Genomic DNA, 19,986 nt, shown 5'->3' with positions numbered 1-19,986 from the left:
ACTAGGGTTGGAAGCCAGGCTGAATGACCGACCGTGGTGCCAGTTGGTGAAAACCAGCCAGAGGCAGAACGCAGGTGGCAGGAAATGGGACGAAAGCAGTGGTACCAGCCCAGTGGGGAGCAGGGGTGAACCCTGAAGAGGTGCCTAGAGGTCTGGGGTCCAGGTTTGGTCCCTCTTTGTAGAGCCCCGCTGGATTGAACCCTCGGTGCCAAGGGAGCCTGGAAGGGCAGAGGGGCCCGCTCAAGGGATGTTCTTGCAAACTCTGTGCACCAACCTTTTGTCCTGCAGCTGTCGTGGACCAGCGCCCCATCGACTACTGCACCACTGGCCTGCATGACTGCGACATCCCCCAGCGGGCCCAGTGCGTCTACACGGGGGGCTCCTCCTACACCTGCTCCTGTCTGCCGGGCTTCTCTGGGGACGGCCGAGCCTGCCAAGGTGCGTGGTCGCTCTCACTTTTCCCTCTGCGTCACCTGGTGGCACTTATTGTGTGCTGATCACCCACCCACTCCGGAATATATTAAAGAATTACTCTTTCAGCTCTAGTGGGTACATGGGCTTCTTTTTATATCTCTCTACCAGTCTGGACTATGCATTTTCTTTGGGGGGACTGTTCTCATTGGTGAAGATACTTGGCTCGCCCTGACTATTTTGTTCTATGTGACTTATCCATTCAGGCAACAATTAGACACCTGCTGTCTGCTAGAAACTGAGGATATTGTTTATCTTTCACAAAGAGACAGACAGTCCTTGCATGCATGGAGCTTAAAGTCCATCCTTTTATTTAATAAGATATATATATAGTCATTCACCTGGCCTGCTTTAATCTTCTCCAAAAAAACAAAGTTCCCTTATAAATAAATGATTGTAGAGTCAGAGAACAAATGACTCCCCAGAATTCTTTCAGACTTGAGCTCAGCCCGTTGTTGGCTGCCAGGGTGCTCGTAAGGGTAATTTCAGGCAAAATAAGCCATGAACAGCGTACCCTGGGTCCCTTGGTTTGCAAAATTACTTAACATTATACCACAGAGTATTTCTGAAGAGTCCAAACTTTCTAAAATAGATAATAATCTCTGAGATACCTTTTCTTCATTACTGAACATGTAGATTTTCCTTATCTCTGGGGTTGTTCTGTCAAGCAGTTAATAATCTGTCTCTGAACACTCAGACATTTTTGAAGCTCTCATTTATGACAGGAGGGATCACTGTATAATGCAGAAGATCCTCTGCATTTTTTTCCCTTTTGCAAGCTTGATGACAACATTTTCCATGAAAACAGTACTGTCAAAGTGAAGCACATTTCCACGCGCAGTAGATAGAAATTGGGGTGTTAGTGTCTTGATAATTAATGTTTAGTGAGTTGTGAATCACTGTTCCCAGCTCAAGTTCCCATAGATTTGAACACGACGCTTAAATTATGGTGTAAACTACAAGTTCAGAAGAAATAATCTCATTGTCCATGGGACTGGTGGCTGTTTTGCAGATGTGGATGAATGCCAGACAAGCCAATGTCACCCTGACGCCTTCTGCTACAATACTCCAGGCTCCTTCACCTGCCAGTGCAAACCCGGTTACCAGGGAGATGGCTTCCGTTGCGTGCCTGGAGGTGAGGTGATGGTGCTTTTGGAGTTGGTACCCCATGCTTGAATTCTGAGTACTTGGCCCTGGGAGAGAAGGTGAGGTGGGGAAGTGGGAGGCTCCACGGACAGTTCTAAGGGTTGTCAAGGTGGGAGATCAGAGCATGAACCGCAACATAGAGCCGTGCAGGTTGCACTATGCACAACTCCAGGGGGTACCCGACACGTGGACCATTACTGTGCTGGCAGCCTGGAATCCGGTCACCCTTGTGACCTGAGCAAGCAGTGCAGGATAAGGACTGGTATGTGTTTGTCACCGTTCTCCAGACAAACAGAACCAAGAAATCAGTATATATGTCTATGCACAGAGAGGAAGAGAGAGATTTATGATAAGGAATTGACTCACGTGACAAGTCCCCAGCTCTACACTCAGCAAGCGGGAGACCCGAGGAAGCCCATGGTTTAGTTCCAGCCCAAGTTCGAAGGCACCAGAAGCAGCAGAGCTGAGGGCCTAGTTGTAACCTGAAGGCCAGCAGTCTCCAGACCCAGGAAGAGCCAATGTTTCAGTTCAGTTCAAGTCCAGTAGCAGGAAAGAAAAAATAATGTTCCAGTTCTGAGGCCATCAGGCAGGAAGAAGTGTCTCTTTTACTTGGGGGAGGGTCAGGCTTTGTGTGCCATCCAGGCCTTCACCTGATTGGATGTGGCCCACCCACACTGGGGACCACCATCTGCTTTTCTCAGTCTATCGATTTAAATGTTAATCTCATCAAAAATATCCTCACAAAACCACCCAGAATCACGTTTGACCAAATATTTGGGCACGTTGTGGCCCAGTCAAGTTGACACATAAAATTACTCAGCGCAGGTTTCTAAGAGTTGCAGGGGATGGGGTGGGGGTGGGAGGACGGGGGTGACAGGCCTGTCCCACCGGACCTGAGCCACACAGCTTCTAGAGCTGCCGCCGACCTGGCACTTGAGTGGCATCTCATTAGAGCCTGAGGATCATGGCAGGTCCACGCCAGTAGCTGGAATGAGTCTGGGAACGTGGTGGATGAATGAGTCTAGTCGGCTGCCGTTGGTACGGAACCCACTATGTGTTCGGTGCTTACCAAACACTGTTTTGCTGTTTCGGTGCTCATGATCGTCTTTTCCAGGTAAGTGCTATGACTATCTCCATTTGCACAGAGGACGCTGAGACTGAAAAAGAGAAAGGCGTGATCAGGGTGTCATAAACACTAGAAATGAGACTCAGACCCAGTCTATGCGATGGACTCCAAATCCGGCTTCAGCCTTCTATGCCACATGATGTCCTAACATGAGATTAAGAATATATTTGACAGCTCCGACTGGGGTTAGCCAGTCGTGTTTTTTATTTTTAATTACCGCTGATACTGTTGGTTAGATATATTCATGCTGTGATAAATGTTTTCAATAAGGAATAAGTGGAAATTTATATCTCGCCACGTTTTAAGCGGTTAATAACTGCTTAAATGTCCGTCTTCTTCCCTGGCCTGTGAGCACATTGAGGACCAGGTGCCGTGTGCACTTGACTTCTATGTCTCCAGTACCCAGTGGAGTATGTGGTCCATGCTGGGGCCCACAGCTATCTGTAGTTGTTGAAAAGAATAAATGATTGTGCCAGCTTCCATTCCTACCCCCAGCATTTGAAAGTATCTGTTTATCCACACACTTCACTACAACTGGTTTTTAGAATAGTTGTCAATCTAAAAGGGGAAACTATCAGGTGAAAGTTCGAATGTCGATGTATAATACAGCATGTTGCTGGTCTAAATTGTCTTCTTCTGCTTAGAACAGGGGTCAGCAAACAATGACCTGTGGGCCAAATCTGGCCCACTGTCTGTTTTTGTAAATAAAGTTTTATTGGAACACAGCCATACTCCCTAGTTTATGTATAGTCTGTGGCTGCTTTTGTGCTGTAAAGGCAAAGTTCAGTGGTCATGACAGAGATTGGAAGGCCCACGAAGCCTAAAAATCCTAACTAGCCCACCATCTGGCCCTTGGCAGAAAAAGCTTGCCAAGGCCTGGCTTAGATAAACCCAGGCAGGGGAACCGTTTGTTCCTGAAGTTATGGGTGAAGACGGCAACGCTGCCATAAGTCTTCATAGGCAGGTTCCATAGAGGAGTTTGAGGAGTCCGTGATCATTTAAGACACCGCAGCTGCTATTGCAAATGATTATCATCCGTGATTTCCTTGGGCTTGCTCCCATCTCCAGTTCAAAGAGAAGCAGATGTTTCATTTTTTGTTTTTTGTTGTTTTAACCTGACTCTTTGCCCCTCTTTCGGGCTGTGTTGACCAAACAGAAACAAATCCAGACCTGTAGGCTGGGATAGAAAGATGGGACAAGGATAAAACCAATTCAAGCTGTTTGCCAGGATTGCTTATGTATTTGATCCTGTTCCCTTAAGAAAATTAACATCTAGTTATATACCCAAGAGAGAATGTGCACTAGAAATGTGTAAGAATGTTCACTGAGTATTGTTTGTAGTAGGAAAAAGTCCAAATGACTGTAAACAGGAGAAATGGACAAATGACTTGGTACAATTCGCACAATGATGGAACATAAAGCAGTTAAAATGAATGAACTAAAGTTAATGGATAAGTCTTAACAACATAATGTTTAGCAAAAATAATTTTAAAAGGATATATACCATATGACCCCGTGTACATAAAATGTAAACATATATGAAAATTAACCTACATGTGTATATACATCATAAGAAAACTGTAGGCCCGGCGCGGTGGCTCACGGTTGTAATCCTAGCACTCTGAGAGGCCAAGGCGGGAGGATTGCTCGAGGTCAGGAGTTCGAGACCAGCCTGAGCAAGAGCAAGACCCACTCTCTACTAAAAATAGAAAAATTAGCCAGGCATTGTGGCATGTGCCTGTAGTCCCAGCTACTCGGGAGGCTGAGGCAGGAGGATTGCTTGAGCCCAGGAGTGTTTGAGGTTGCAATGAGCTGTGATGATGCCACTACCCAGGTGACAGAGGGGTGGACTCTGTCTCAAAAAAAAAAAAAAAAAAAAAAAATAACATGCATGCATGGGAATGAGAAACAGAACCTTCAAGATAGACGTTACCTCTATAGTGGGAGGGAGGAAATTGGGATTGGGGAAGGGTACACAGGGTGTCGTAGTCTGTTCAGGGCACTATAACAGAATTCCATAGATTGGGTGGCTTATAAACAACAGAAATTCACTCCCTACAGTTCCGAAGGCTGGGAAGTCCAAGATCAAGGTGCTGGCAAACTGACTGACTGATGAGGGCCCATTTCCTGGTTCACAGAGGGCCACACATCTTTTTGCAATGTCCTCATGTGGTGGAGAGGGCAAGGGTCTCTCTGGGGTCTCTGTTATAAGGACATTAATCCCATTCATGACGGATCCACCTTCATGATCTAATCACTCCCCAAAGGCCCCCACCTCCTAATGTCATCACTTTGTGGGTTAGAATTTCAATATATGAATTTGGCGGGGAGTATGCAAGCATTCAGATCATAGCACAAGGGCTACATTTGTATTTCTGATGTTTTGTTTTTGCAGCCAGAATATGAATACAGTGGTTTTCATCCTATTATTATAAATTTTGTATCACTAAAGTACTCTATGAAACATTGCAGAGAGAAAAATAATGTGTGGTGTCACCTGAACTCCTGCTGCCAAACGTAACGAAGGGCAGGATCAGCCAGTCGGCACTTATTTGGCACTTGCTGTATATAGATGGGCCAGTTGCGAAAGCAAAGCTTACTTGGCTTTGAAGGTGAGCCAGTCAAGGTCACGGCTACCGCAGTGTCAGACGATGACAGATAGAAGAAATTACAATTGGTTTCCCTCTGTCCTGCTCTCTTCCCCACAACCCATGTATGGATTGTGAAGTCAGTTTAATCAATCACTATTGTCATTTTTTAAAAAATGGAATGAATGAAATGGAAAGCAATAATCTAGAAAATATTAGAGTTCATAGAGTATTTATAGTAGGAATAAGTATTGTTTCATGAAACAATACTTGTATGTATGTTTGTGCATGTGCACCGGTGTGTGTGTGTGTGTGTCTAAGGGTGCATGTGTGTACTGGGTTGCTGAGGAAATTGTATTTCTTTCTGTGGGTCGTGGTTAGAAAGTTTGAAAGCCGCCGTGTCAGGTCTCTGTTGTTGTGTAACAAATTACCCCCATAGTTAGTTACTTTAGACAATAAAATCTATTATCTGACAGTTTCTGTAGGTCAAGAACTCAGGAGGCGCTTACCTGGGAGGTTCAGGGTCCCTCAAGAGGTGGTTGTCACGACATCAGCCGGGGCTGTGGTCTTCTCTGAGGGCAGACATGGGTCCCTGCGGAAGGACGCACGTGGTTGTGGGTGGGCCTCAGTTCCCTACAACGTGGGTCTCTCCACAGGGCTGACTAAGCATACTCAAGGCCTGGCAGCTGGCTCCCTCCAGAGCAAATGATGAGAGAGAGACAGAGAGAGAGAGGTGTGCCAAGATGGAAGCCACAGTCTTTTGCAACCTAATCTTGGAAGTGACATACTATCACTTCACTGACACTATCAGTCTCAGGCCACCCCTCGTACAGTGAGAGAGGGGACTACCCAGGTGTGTGGGGACCAGGAGGTGGGGAGGATGGGGGCTATCCTGGAGGCTGGCTGCCACAGCCACTCTCCTTGCCTGGACAACACCCGAGAGAATGCAGCTGGCTAGATTTTCATAACATAGGGGAGCTTATTGGAGTATCAAAGAGGGGCGTGTAAAGTCTGGTCCTTAAGGGCGAATGCCAAGCCTGTGGATATTGGGTCACTGCTCTTTACACTCGGCACCGCTCTGTTTACCAGCGTTCTGCATCTGGAGAGAGGCACCACACATCTCAGAGAGGGAGCAAACGACAGAGTTCAGAACGCAGGGCTACCTGCAGACATGCAGGAGGATACAACTTAAAGGAAAGAAAAGCTGAGAAACAATCTAAAATGCGTGCTTTCTGTTCGTTAGGCTTCTGTTGTTTATGTTATAGGTTACACTGTGTTTTAAGCAAACCCAATATGAGAAAACTGGAATTTCCTAGTTAGACCTGGAAGGGGCTCTAGATGGTCTGTAATCCACCCTCTTTGTTTTATAAATAAGAAACATGAGGCCTGAATAATTTCTTAGTTTACAAAAGCGGTTTCTTGAATTTTTTATATAAAAGAATTTTCTATAGTAGTTTTTCTCAAAATTGAGTATTATGTAGACCCTTTTAAAAGAAAACAATTCTTAAGGCCTCCGATGTTGGCTTAGATGGTTTTTATTAGGGATAAAGGTAGGTATTGACTTCTTTTCTAACTGTAACATCAAAACAGATCTGCACATTAAATACAATCACAAATTGTAAGTTTCTAATCAACATTGGTTTCGTGTGCTGATGGTTGTTTGAGATGAACTTTGCCATTCCTGCCGTCCGCTCCCCAGTGCTGGGTGGGCTCCCTTTCCGTCTCTACTCGATAGTTCCAGTCAGTTTACAAAGCAGTTGTGATGTTTCTCGCCTAAAAGACAGTTTAAAATGACTCCTTCTCTCGATTCTACACCCCTGTCTTGCTGCCATCTCATGTCCCTGCATTGCTGCGTCCACGTCCTCTTCTCCCATTCTCTCCTTTTTTCCTGCCTTTCATTGTAAAATAAATCTCAGATGCAGAAAGTCACGTAAAACCAATGTGTAGTCCAAGGGGTGATGCTAAGTTGAGGCCCCTAGTCGCTGCCACCCAGCTCAAGATGTTGGACCTGAGCGGGGGCCCCCGAAGCCCCTCCAGGTGCTGCGTCCCAATCACAGCCTCCTCCCTTTCCCCAAAAGCAGCCTCTCATCTGACTTTTGCAATAATCCCTTTCTTGCATTTCTTTATAGTTTTATCACTCGTGTGCATTCCTAGGCACTGTAGGTTTAGTGCGGCTCATTTTTTTTAATCTCTAGTTTTCTCCTCTGTTTTTTCTTTTCCTTGCAGTTGGTCTATTGAAGAACCCACACCTTTTGAACTGTGGCGTTTCCCACTCATGGTGTAGTGCGACATGCTCCTCTGTCCTCTAAATCTGCAGTCCCCAACCCCTGGGCCAACGACTGGTACTGGTCTGTGGCCTGTTAGGAACCAGGCCGTACTGCAGGAAGTGAGCAGCAGGCCAGCGAAGCTTCGTCTGTATTTACAGCCGCTCCCCATCGCTCACATCACTGCATAAGCTCCACCTCCTGTCAGATCAGCAATGGCATTAGGTGCTCATAGGAGCTCGAACCCTACTGTAAACTGTGCATGTGAGGGATCTAGGTTGCGAGCTTCTTATGAGAATCTAACGCCTGATGATCCGAGGGGGAGCTGAGGTGGTGATGCTAGTGCTGGGGAGCGGCTGCAAATACAGACTATCATTAGCAGAGAGGTTTGACTGCACAGTAAATGTAATGCGCTTGAATCATATCGAAACCATCCCAGGATCCATACCACCCCTACCCCAGGATCCATGGAAAAATTGTCTTCCATGGAACCGGTCCCTGGTGCCAAAAATGTTGGGGATCGCTGCTCTAAATTGCCTGCAACCAGACTGAGGCTTGATTATTATACTCAGGTGTAATCCTTTTGGCACGACAGTAGGTGGTAGTGTGATCTTCCATCAGAAGCACATGATGTCTGCTTGTCTCACTTTTTGTGATGATTATTGCCTAGATGCATTAATTCCTAGGGCGTGACAAATGGTGATATTCTAAGTTTATCATTTCTTTCTCATTTGTTAGTTAGAATTGATGCTCATTGTCTAGGTCCATTAATTTCTAAAGAGGGGGTGGGAATGATGATAGTCTAGTTGTGTTATTATGGTTTTTATGTATTAGGCTTTATTTTCACATTGGACATTTATTTCCATTGCTTATACTTTCATAGAGAAATGCCTCCCCCTCATCTACTCTTGGGTTGCCCAGTGGTCATTTCCTAAAGGAAAGGCAGGATAACTTCTTGGATCTTCCTCTTACTTATTGGTTGTCAAGATAATAAATAGATTCCTTGTCAACCACAAATTAGCTTTCAGTGTTTAAATATCATTACAATCTCATGGGTATCCATTGGTTTTAACTGTTACTCTCACTATAGCTCAGAGTTCCATCTTTGGGCCCTGGGAAGCTTTGTAAGTTGGCTCCTGGTCCTTTGGACACAAGCCTGATAGTCATTGGTAGCTGCCCTTGTATGGCAAGAAGTTCCAAGTTCATGTCTATTTCCTGCCTCAGAACGAGAACCAGCCATTTCTTCGTGAATCCCTGGCTTCTTTCAGTGGGCAATGGTCTTGCAGGACCACAGTCTAAGTACTGGGGAGGTTCACACAGAGTCTCGTGAGTCCATATTGGTATTTCCAATTCAAATTCATGACTGCAGGACTTTTCCTGACCCTCTTTTACATCATATCTGCGTCCCCTTCCTTCCACACGGAGGACCCTGGATCTCAAGGGCATAATGGATAAAAATTATAACGTAGCACACTCACTCACTCATTTCATCCCACGTCACACACAACAGTCTAAGAATAACGATACTCACACTATCCTCACCGATATAATTTCTGAGAACAGTTTTTAAAAAAACGTTTGCATTTGCTTGGCGCATTCCCCCTCCCACGTTTATAGTTGCATCTGCCTTGCCTGAGCACGCGACCGTCACAGACTGCACCGTCTCCTTTAACCCCATCTAGTCTGTCTTCAACACGTAACTTAGTGTTCGCGCTCAGTGTCTCTCAGAGTCATTTGGTTGTCAGAAGCTTGTGTTCTAGGAGATTCCTCAGGAAGGGCTCATGGAACCAATATTCCTTTTTCATATATATTTTCCCTTGACTATCTCAAATATTCTTCTGACATAAGCACGTCTGTCCAAAATTCTAAGGGTGCTCTGAAGATAATTCCCCCTTTTTACCTACATGCCCAAAGGACTTTTTCTTTCTCTATAAAGTCCAGTAATTTTACTAGACTATGGCTTGTTGTAGGTTGTTCTGGATCAGTATCGTTAGTAACACAGTGTGCTTTTTGACTTTATCATTTCAAATTTTTTTTTTTTTAATTTCAGGAAGTTTTCTTGCATTATAGTGTTTAGTATTTGTTTTCCTTCCTCGCTTTGGCTTATTCCTTTGGGGACTCCTATTTTACATGTTAAGTCCTCTGCCTATCTCCGGTACTGTCCCTTCCTCTCAAATCCTTTTTTTTTTTTTAAAGTTGAAACCAGGCTCAGTACTTTATTTTTTTTTTATTTCATCTTATTATTATGGGGGATACAGAATTTCAGGTTACATACGTTGCCCATGTATCACCTCAAATCCTTTTTTTTTTTTTTTATTTTATTTTTTTGAGACAGGGTCTTGCTCTGTCACCTGCACTAGAGTGCAGTGGCATCAGCATCGCTCACAGCAACCTCAAAGAAAAAAGAACACTTGAAACTATTAATAGCAGTGAGCCTGTAAGTGATAACCAGCAGCTGGGAGCAAAGATCCAGGTGGCCAGAAAAGTTAGTAAGTTAGGGAAAGTGTGAGAAGAAGGAAGGTTTTTTTTTCATTTGTTTTTGAGACGGAGTCTTGCTCTGTTGCCTGGGCTAGCAAGCAGTGGCATCATCATAGCTCACTGCAACCTCAAACTCCTGGGCTCAAGCAATCCTCTTGCCTCAGCCTCCCGAGTAGCTGGGACTACAGGCATGCACCACCACACCCAGCTAATTTTTTCTATTTTTAGTAGAGACAGTCTCGCTCTTGCTCAGGCTGGTCTTGAACTCCTGGGCTCAAGCAGTTCTCCCCCCTCAGCCTCCCAGAGTGCTAGGATTACAGGCATGAGCCACCGCATCCAGCCAAGAAGGAGGATATTTACTTGGCCTTGAAGGATGGGTAGGATTTGCACAGGAGACGGGAGGAATAATGAGGGGAGATGCAGGTAGGCAGGTAGGGGGAGGCCAGGTTGTGGAGGATCCAAACCAGGGCCCCCAGAGGCCTGAGAACTTTCCTGGTTTTGATGCCTGTGCGCCCTCTCACCACACCACCACCTCCCTCCCTTATAGGTCTCACGTAGCCACGTTTGCAAATCAGCAGAGTCATCTCGGAGCCTTGTGGCAACTCTGTCCCTTCTTTTTTTCTTGAAGTTCTCTCTAACCTAAACCCCAGGGAACATCACGTCAACCACCCTCACCGACACCCTGAATTTGTCGGCCCCTGTCTCTTCTCCATTTATAGCCTGAAAACCTGTGGTTTGTCAGTTCAGGCCGCTGGGCTGAACCACACGGCCGTGCGTATTGGGGACACTGCAGATTTATGGCTCCCAATGCCAGCCGAGCCCTGGACTGAGGCAGGCCAGCTGCTCGTCCTCTCTGCTCCCACGACAGCCTGTTCAGACCCCTGCCGGCCACTGACGGGATCCTCACTTTCCCTTCTAGCCTGAGGACTCTGAGGACTGTCCTGTTTAGCTTTGTCCCGGTGCTTGCAGGGCCCCTGGCTCATCACATCTTTCAGGAAATGCTTGTAACCCGAGTAGGTAAGAGATTCGGGGACCTGTGGGGTTCTTCACCTGAGGGCTCTGCGGAACACAGTGGCTGTCACAGCTGACAGCGGTAGGTAGCGTTTCAGGAGCGGACGGGAGCAGGAGCCGCTCCAGGGGACAGGTGTGTGAGGAAAACTCAACGATGCAGTTTCACATGGTGACAAAAGGGACAGCACACAGACTAGAGCTGCAGGTTCTTTTTTTCTTGTTGTTTAATGACCTTTCTGCTTTCCCTTCATTTTTTTGCCTTTTCTAATTGCTAGTTCCCTGCTCCTCCCTCACCACTCCTGTGACGACTGGGGGTAAGACAGTTCATAAGTAAAGATATCTGTCATTATTATTACTACTAATATTCTGATCAGTGGTAACGTAGATAAAGACCACGTCAGGTTGATATTGTCCCCTTTACTTATAAATTACTCTTGGCTGGGCGCCGTGGCTCACGCCTGTAATCCTAGCACTCTTGGAGGCCGAGGAGGGGAGGATCGCTCGAGGTCAGGAGTTCGAGACCAGCCTGAGCAAGAGCGAGACCCCGTCTCTACTAAAAATGGAAAGAAATTATCTGGACAGCTAAAAATATATAGAAATAAAATTAGCCAGACATGGTGGCACATGCCTGTAGTCCCAGCTACCCGGGAGGCTGAGGCAGGAGGATCGCTTGAGGCCAGGAGTTAGAGACCAGTCTGAGCAAGAGCGAGCTGACCTGATCTCCACAAAAAATAGAAAAATTAGCCAGGTGTGGTAGCATGCAGCTGTAGTCCCAGCTACTCAGGGGGCTGAGGCAGGAGGATCGCTTGAGGCCAGGAGTTAGAGACCAGCCTGAGCAAGAGCAAGCTGACCTCATCTCCACAAAAAATAGAAAAATTAGCCAGGTGTGGTGGCATGCAGCTGTAGTCCCAGCTACTCAGGAGGCTGAGGCAGGAGGATTGCTTGAGCCCAGGAGTTTGAGGTTGCTGTGAGCTAGGCTGATGCCATAGCACTCTAGCCCGGGCAACAGAGTGAGACTCTGTCTCAAAATAAATAAATAAATAAATAAATTCCCACTCTTGGAAATTTGGCAGTGTTGGACTAACAAGTGTCCATTTGGCAGCTAATGAGATGAGGCTACAAACCAGCAAAGTCTCAAAGGCAGCAGAGACATGCATCATGGAAGTGCGTGCTGGGAGCCTGGGCAGCTCCTGGGGACAGCCCACCCTTACTGGGGGACGCGGACTGTGTGCAAGAAGGGGCTGAATAAACGGCGCCTCCTCAAACAAGTTCCATTCTAAGTAGCCCCAGGTTCTCCTGTGGCTGTATGTCCTCTCTTCCCAGGGAGGCTTGACATTTTGGGGGCACCTTCCCCTCCTCCACTCTACTGCATATGTGTGAGGTGACAGTGGTCGTTGATTTGAGTGAACACAGAGAAACAGATTTAACCAGGCAAGGGAATGGAATGCAAATCGGAAGATCAAGAATGTGCTTTCTTCTTACTTCCTTCTCTGTTTCACTTTCCTCTCATGCTCTTCATCCCCCACCTCGAGAAAAGTCACCCAGACTTCCTGCTGTTCCTCAGATAGTATCAGCCCTTGCCTGCTTCCTTCCCCCGCAGATCCAAAGCAGCTCGCCTGAGTTATTTTATCAGCCAGCAACAAGCTCAGGAAATGTGTCTTTCTCACTCATGATCCCCCCAACCCCACGTGCCAGACCTTAATGGAAAATTCCCCATGGAGGCCTCAGGGCCTCCGCCAGGGGGGTCCCACTGGAACATCCCAGGAAACCCCCTGAGACCACAGCTTCACATAAACACACTTGAGATGCCATTTCCTGAGTACGGTTGAGGTTTCCCCCTCCTTGTTAGAAGTTCAAGATATGGCACTTGAAAGTTCCGCTGTAAACTCTAGATCACTTGAGATTTTATATGTTGGCCAAACGCCGTGTTGATACAGAACTCTGTCAGCCACGTAAAATGGAACAGTCTCTACGCCCTTCAAAATGTCACGTGGTTGACAATACACAGAACACCAGTTCTGTTTTCGAACCGGAGAAGCCCCACAGTGTCCGTATGCCGAGGGCAGGAAAAGGGGTCTGTGGGTTCACAGGTAATTCCAGTGGCCGTGTTAAGGTACTGTGTGTATGTCACCATTGGCATGACACGTTCCCTGTGTGTGAGCCACCCAGGCACTGGGGATGTGGATTCGAGATGCCAGGCCAGGAGGGGGAGGGACCTGGACCGGAATCCCCAAAACCCAGATTCTCGTTTGAGCCGAGCCGCTTACCAGCACTGTGGCTTGGGGAAGCCCCTTGCCCTCTCTGAGCTGAGTTTTCTCATTTGGTGTAAAAACCACCCTTGCCCATCACCTGGGATTGTGCTGAGAATTAAATGAAATATATACGTGAATGGGGACTGCTTATGTGGAAACTCTAACACCCTGTAAGATTTCCAGAAAGTAAACAAGTTTGACATCCAAGAGTGAACAAAACCCAACATTTATTCTAACCAGATGGCTCATTTCATGTCTTTGTTGGGTGCTTCCTACATCAAATGTTTTGTTTTGATTTTTATATTTGCCTCTGGGACAGAAGAAAAGCATGCACGGTTTTCCCTTGCCAGGTTCAACAAACACTTTTCTGGCATGATAGCTGCTTTTAATCAGCCACGTTCAAGCCAGCCAACAGGAGAACTGGCAACACAGACAAAAGGTACTTTAGACAGTCATTGGCAACGTACCCACCGAATGTCACTGCGTTTGCTTTGTGTAGGTTCGGTTGCAAACGAACATTTGAGTGCAGAGCCTAAAATTCCCTCTGTGTGCACTGTCTCGTCCTAGCCCACTTACTCCTCAAAACAATACTGGGAAATTAGCGATTCCTTCATCTCCCTTCTACAGCTGCAGGGGCTCGGCCTAATCAGCATTGTTGTCACGCCCAAGGCAACACCGGGAGGAACTGAGAATCAAAAACATTTTCAGCCACATTTTGCGACTAAGAAATAAATATTATATTTTATGTGAGTTTAATTTATTTTTAATTAATATGTGATAATATGCATTAATTAGCACGCACATATGTGTAATTTCCCCCTAACCAGTAATGCCCTAGAGCAGGGTTGGCAACTGCAGCCCCCAGAGGCCAAATCTTTTTATGGATAAAGTTTTATTGGCACAGCACACTCATTCATGTAGCTATTAAGTGTGGTTGCTCTCACGCCACAGCCACAGAGCTGGGTGGTTGGGACAGAGACTCTGTGGCTCACAAAGTGGAAAATATTTACTCCCTGCCCCTTAACGGGAAAAGCTGACGGAGCCCCGCCCTAGGCCTAGGGTTATTCAACCATGGTCTTCTAATCATCAAAAAGCGCACAGGCCCTCCTTGCCCTCCTTGCCTGTGGCAGAAGGTCTCTTCTGTGCATCTTGCTGTATCCTGGGCCTCCGTCAAGACACGACCCTTCCTGAACCGTGGTTGTGTGTTGACGTGGCCACTTCCCCCCAGGCCGTGAGCTGCTGGAGGGAGGCCTGCGGGTTGTTCCCGTGGACAGTCGCCGCAGCCCAGCAGGTGCTTCTCGACTGCAGGTTAAGGAGACTCAGTCACTGTCCTCTCAGAGCCTCGTGTCGGCTCAGGGACACAGATTCCTTAGAGTCAGTGAGACAAGAGCTAGAGTGCGGGCAAGCCAGAGCGCCCTGGGAGCTCACAGAGGGGCCCTGGGCCCAGCCTTGGGAGCTTGAAGGAAGTAAATAGGAAGTAAACGCCTAAGCTGATTCTTTTTTTTTTTTTTTAGGACAGAGTCTCGCTCTGTTGCCCAGGCTAGAGTGCGGTGGCATCAGCCTAGCTCACAGCAACCTCAAACTCCTGGGCTCAAGCGATCCTCCTGCCTCAGCCTCTCGAGTAGCTAGGACTACAGGCATGTGCCACCATGCCTGGCTGATTTTTTCTCCATATATATTTTTAGCTGTCCAGATCATTTCTTTCCATTTTTAGTAGAGATGGGGTCTCGCTTTTGCTCAGGCTGGTCTCGAACTCTTGACCTCGAGCGATCCTCTCGCCTTGGCCTCCCAGAGTGCTAGGATTATAGGCGTGAGCCACCTCGCCTGGCCCTAAGCTGATTCTTGAAGGATTAACCAGGCCGGGGGGCAAGCAGGGGGCACAAAAAGGACGCCACATGGAAAGGCATTTAAGGGAGAGGCCGCACGGTGCGGGTGAAGTAGAGCTCTCAGCAGTCAGCGGCGTGGACAAGGGTACTTCCTGCCAGTGTCTGGATGTTGCTTTGTGTGGTTGACACTGCAGTGGTGACCACGCAGGTCTGGCCCGAGTGGTGGCTTGTGTGGAACTAACTACAATTCTGTGTATTTCGGAGTCGTTTATTGCAGGCCATGGCTTCTTATCAGCAATTCCACAGATAGAGAAGTACATCTGTCCCTTGGTGTCCTCGGGGCATTGGTTCCAGGACCCCCTGAGGATGCCAAAATCCACAGATGCTCAAGTCCCTGATATAAAATGATATAGTGTTTTCATATAACCTATGCCCATCCTCCTGTATACTTTAAATCATCTCTAGATTACTTACAATACCTAATACAGTGTAAATGCTATGTAAATAGTTGTTATACTGTATTGTTTAGGGAATAATGGTGAAGACAAAACCTGTGCATGTTCAGTGCAGATGCAACTGTTCATTCTTTTTCCGAATATTTTTGAGCCACGGTTAGTTGAATCCACAGATGCAGAAGCCGTGGACACGGAGGCCCACTGTATTTCCCTGTTTTGAGATCTGTGCTGCACAGCTTAGAGGCCCAGCTGCGTGCCGAGCAGTAGGACATGATTAAAGGGAAACACAAATGTTGGCAAATGCACTCAGTGGTGTCTGGTACCCAACATCTTTGGCCGTGACTCAACGTGGGTCATCGGGAAGTTTGAGCCCGTCCGAATGCGGTGGGGTTTACAACTCATGGGTCACAACCTGTTACGGATTCCTTTGTTCCTTCTCCACTCCCACTGCTTCACTTGACCAGCCTAAAAAAAAGAACCTTCAGATGGTAAAAGGACACATTTAGGAAAAACATACAGTTCCTTAAAAGAAAACCCAGTGATGTCCATCAGTGAGTGAATGGATAAGCAAAATGTGACTATTGAAACGGTGTGATACTATTCAGCCATAAACAGGAAGGAATTACTGATCCATGCCGTCATTTGGATGAGCCTTGAAGACATTGCTGAGAGGAAGCAGCCAGTTGCAAAAGACCACATGTTGTATGAGTCTGTCTATGTGAAATGCCCAGGACAGATACATTCACAGAGCCAGAGCGCAGATCGGTGCTGGCCAGGGGCTGGGAGGAAGGCGAACGGGGAGCCACTGCTTAATGCACGGGGGGTTTTCCTTTTGGGGTGATGAAAACGCTTTGGAACTAGATAGAGATGGTGGTCGCACAGCATTATAAGTGTTCTAAATGCCACTCAATTGTTTATTTTAAAATGGTTTATTTTTGGCTGGGTGCGGTGGCTCATGCCTGTAATCCTAGCACTCTGGGAGGCCGAGGCGTGTGGATCGTTTGAGCTCAGAAGTTCAAGACCAGCCTGAGCAAGAGTGAGATCCCGTCTCTACTAAAAATAGAAAGAAATTATATGGACAACTAAAAATAATATATAGGAAAAATTAGCCGGGCATGGTGGTGCATGCCTGTAGTCCCAGCTACTTGGGAGGCTGAGGCAGGAGGATCGCTTGAGCTCAGGAGTTTGAGGTTGTTGTGAGCTAGGCTGACGCCACGGCACTCTAGCCCGGGCAACAGAGTGAGACTCTGTCTCAAAAAAAAAAAAAAAAAATTGGTTTATTTTATGTTATGTCAATTTTTTTGCCTCAATTTTTAAAAATTAAAAAAAAAACTACCTAGGAATAAAAAGAAAATGTACATGTAATCTTCTTGGCAATTAAATCCATCCAATAATCATGATGTTTTAAATTTTGAAAAATTGATGAAACAAAACCCGGTGATAGACAGGCAGCCCTCGCGGTTCCGAGCGAGGCGCGGGGACCCCGCAGCCCTGCCAGTGAGCGCCGAGGGACAGTGCTCCTGACTGCTGTCTTGTGCTTGTGTCCCAACAGAGGTGGAGAAAACCCGGTGCCAGCTGGAGCAAGAACACATTCTCGGGGCAGCGGGGGTGGCGGACCCACAGCAGCCCAGGCCGCCGGGGCTGTTTGTCCCCGAGTGTGACGAGCATGGACACTACGTGCCCACCCAGTGCCACGACAGCACCGGCTACTGTTGGTGCGTGGATCGCGACGGCCGCGAGGTGGAGGGCACCAGGACCAGACCCGGGATGAGGCCCCCGTGTAAGTAGGGAGTGGGCTGCGCTAGGGCTTGGCCTGAGAAGGGTCTCGGCCCAGATTTGCTGAGCCTGCCCTTGATTTTGAATTGCTCCACAGAGTCCCAGCCCTCTCCCTCCCCTCTGCACCCCTCTTCTCTACCCTCTCCTCCCCCGTCCCTCTCCTCTCCATCCCCTCTCCCCTACCCACCCTCTCTGTCCACCTACGCTCTTCTCTTCCTTTTCTGTGCACACGTGTGTTCCATGGGAACACCCAGAGGCGTGCTGCGTGGACACCGCAGTGGTAGCAGAGGGCTGCGTGTGCTCCGGGTCCCCCAGGTGAGCTCTCTGCAGAGGGAGGCCCAGCACTTGCCTCCTTCAGTCACGCCCTAAGGCATTTAGGGACATGGATCAATTTTCAAATCCAAGGAGCAAAGGGCCTCAAAGGTTTCTGCATGAGCTGGTTCTGCTGGGGGCTGGGCGTCCTGTGTGAGGCCCAGCCCAGCTGTGTGACTCTGGACAGACACCCTCCCCAGCCTCAGTTTCCCCAGCCTCAACCTAAGAGATGAGCACAGTAATCCTGAGCATGTTCCCCAGCTCTAAAATTCTGCTTCTGTGACAAAGGTAGAAATTGGTCATTGTCACAAATTACCAAAAGCTTATGTAACTCATCCTTGAATGTCCATTCTCAATTTAGCTAATACTCATACTTGGATCCCCTACCAGATATTTCCTCAAAGCTGCTAAGAAACAGGAAAGTGATTGCTCGCAAATGTCATTAATTCACTCAGCCACATTAACCGAGCATCTGATGCTGTGGTGGGTGCCGGGGATGCCAGAGAAAAGTCACGGCGCCAGGCCCCCAAGCCCCTCGCAGGAGGGGTGAGCAGATGGGAGGGGTGGAGGGAGATGAGCTTTAGGAGACAGCAGACGGGGACCCGGGGGCCAGGGGGGGCCCGGCTTGTGTTGAGTGGTGGGCTAACGGGGGCACACTTTGCAGAAGCAACACCAGGTGAGCCACGTTTTTAAGCAGGACCAAGGCTGAGTGGCAGGGGACGTTGGGCTGCTGCTGAGGCCGTTGCTTTAGGAGGCGGAGCGGGCTGGGGGTAGAAAGGAACCTGCAGGGGGTCAGTACAGCGTGTGGGGGTGTGGGCGAGCCTGGGTGCGGGTAGCTGCGGGCAATGAGGAGCCGTGGAAGGGTTTGGAAGGGTTTTGAGCAGGCGCAGGTGCGAAGCGGGTTTGTTGTTAGAAATACCACTGGCTGAGCGGGAGTCCCTGCAGGGGGAGGCAGGAGCTGTCGCAATGTTTAGGATTGATCCGGGTGAGAAATGGGTGAGGTCGACCAGATTGGTTTATGGCTCTGATTGGGTGTAATAGGCAAGATAGTCAAGAGAATGACTGAAAACGACCTCGGTGACAACCTCGTCTAGCTCTCCTACTTCAGAGAGCAGGAGACGACACCAGGAAGGTGCATGGCCCCTGCACACAGCGAGCGAGCGGCGGGGCTGGGGCAGCGCCCAGGTCTCCCGCCCTGACCATCATTTTGTTCTGGAAAGCCCAGAAGGGGCATGTGTCTGCTTGTCAGGTCCCAGACTGTGCCACCCCCGTGGCTCTGGGACCGGGCACACTGCACTGGGCAAGCTCGTCATGATGGGCTCCTCTGGCATTAAAACACTTAGCAGCTTCCACTAGGACGGGACCCCGCGGGCAGGGATTTCAGGGTGGCTGTTGTTACACTGTTTGCTGCTGCTGTTGCTCTGGCCCCAGTGACCACCGCAGAGCATGGACAGCGAAGTTACTGCTATTAAAAATAGCCAAGCCCTTTTGTCACTTGACCTTTAACGTTACACTCAGGCCTGGCATTATCTTCCTCACCAGTGCCCTTTGGCTGACTGGGGGTTTCTGCTTCTGGAGCTTTCAGATATAAACTGGGCATTGTGTGGCTGTGCGGTGTGTGGTGCCAGGAAGGTGATGTGCCCTGGTGTGTGTGTGTCTGTGCCCGCACATGTGACATGTGTTCCTGTGCACACAGGCCTTGCTCACTGACCTCTCCTGCCACCCAGGTCTGAGCACAGTGGCTCCCCCTGTTCACCAGGGACCCTCGGTGCCTACCGCGGCCATCCCCCTGCCCCCGGGGACCCACTTGCTGTTTGCCCAGACTGGGAAGATCGAGCGGCTGCCGCTGGAGGGAAACAACATGAAGAAGACGGAAGCCAAGGCCTTCCTGCACGTGCCGGTGAGTGCTGGCTGGTTGCTGGTTGTGCCTGGTGACAGCTCCTGCCTCAGTGACCTGGGGAAACAAGCAGGTACATGGTCAGACTGGGACCCCGGGGTGCTCATTCCACGTGGCCTTAGGTGACCATCCCTAGATGGGTCACTACGCTCCTGGGCTGCCTGTGAGGCTCCTGGAGGCACGAAGCGGCTATGGGAAAAGCCGTCAGAGACCCCCTGGGCGAGGGCTTCTCACGAGTTCAGCTCCTTGTCCCTCAATCTTTCCGTTCCTGCTGCGTTCACAGTGACTCATCTTTCAGCAGCTGCTCAGCTCGGGAATCCTCCTGCCTGCCCTGAGGCAGTAACAAGCTCTGGCTCAGAGGCTTTCAAAGCTTCAAAGGTGCAA

At 48.4% G+C, this 19,986-nt stretch overlaps 1 protein-coding gene across 1 annotated transcript in view; it reads left to right on the top strand.

Moving 5' to 3' along the window:
- Positions 1-19,986, top strand: part of NID1 (nidogen 1) — a 75,693-nt gene that overhangs the window by 40,029 nt on the left and 15,678 nt on the right. The window contains exons 11-14 of the mRNA XM_069484566.1: positions 289-438; positions 1,484-1,606; positions 17,170-17,397; positions 19,433-19,605. Coding sequence (XP_069340667.1) covers positions 289-438; positions 1,484-1,606; positions 17,170-17,397; positions 19,433-19,605 — 674 coding nt within the window. The remainder of the gene's footprint in view (positions 1-288; positions 439-1,483; positions 1,607-17,169; positions 17,398-19,432; positions 19,606-19,986) is intronic.

The sequence above is a fragment of the Eulemur rufifrons genome, chromosome 11 (assembly GCF_041146395.1).
Source record: "Eulemur rufifrons isolate Redbay chromosome 11, OSU_ERuf_1, whole genome shotgun sequence".
NCBI lineage: Eukaryota > Metazoa > Chordata > Mammalia > Primates > Lemuridae > Eulemur > Eulemur rufifrons.
This window is presented reverse-complemented; position numbering and strand designations above follow the sequence as displayed.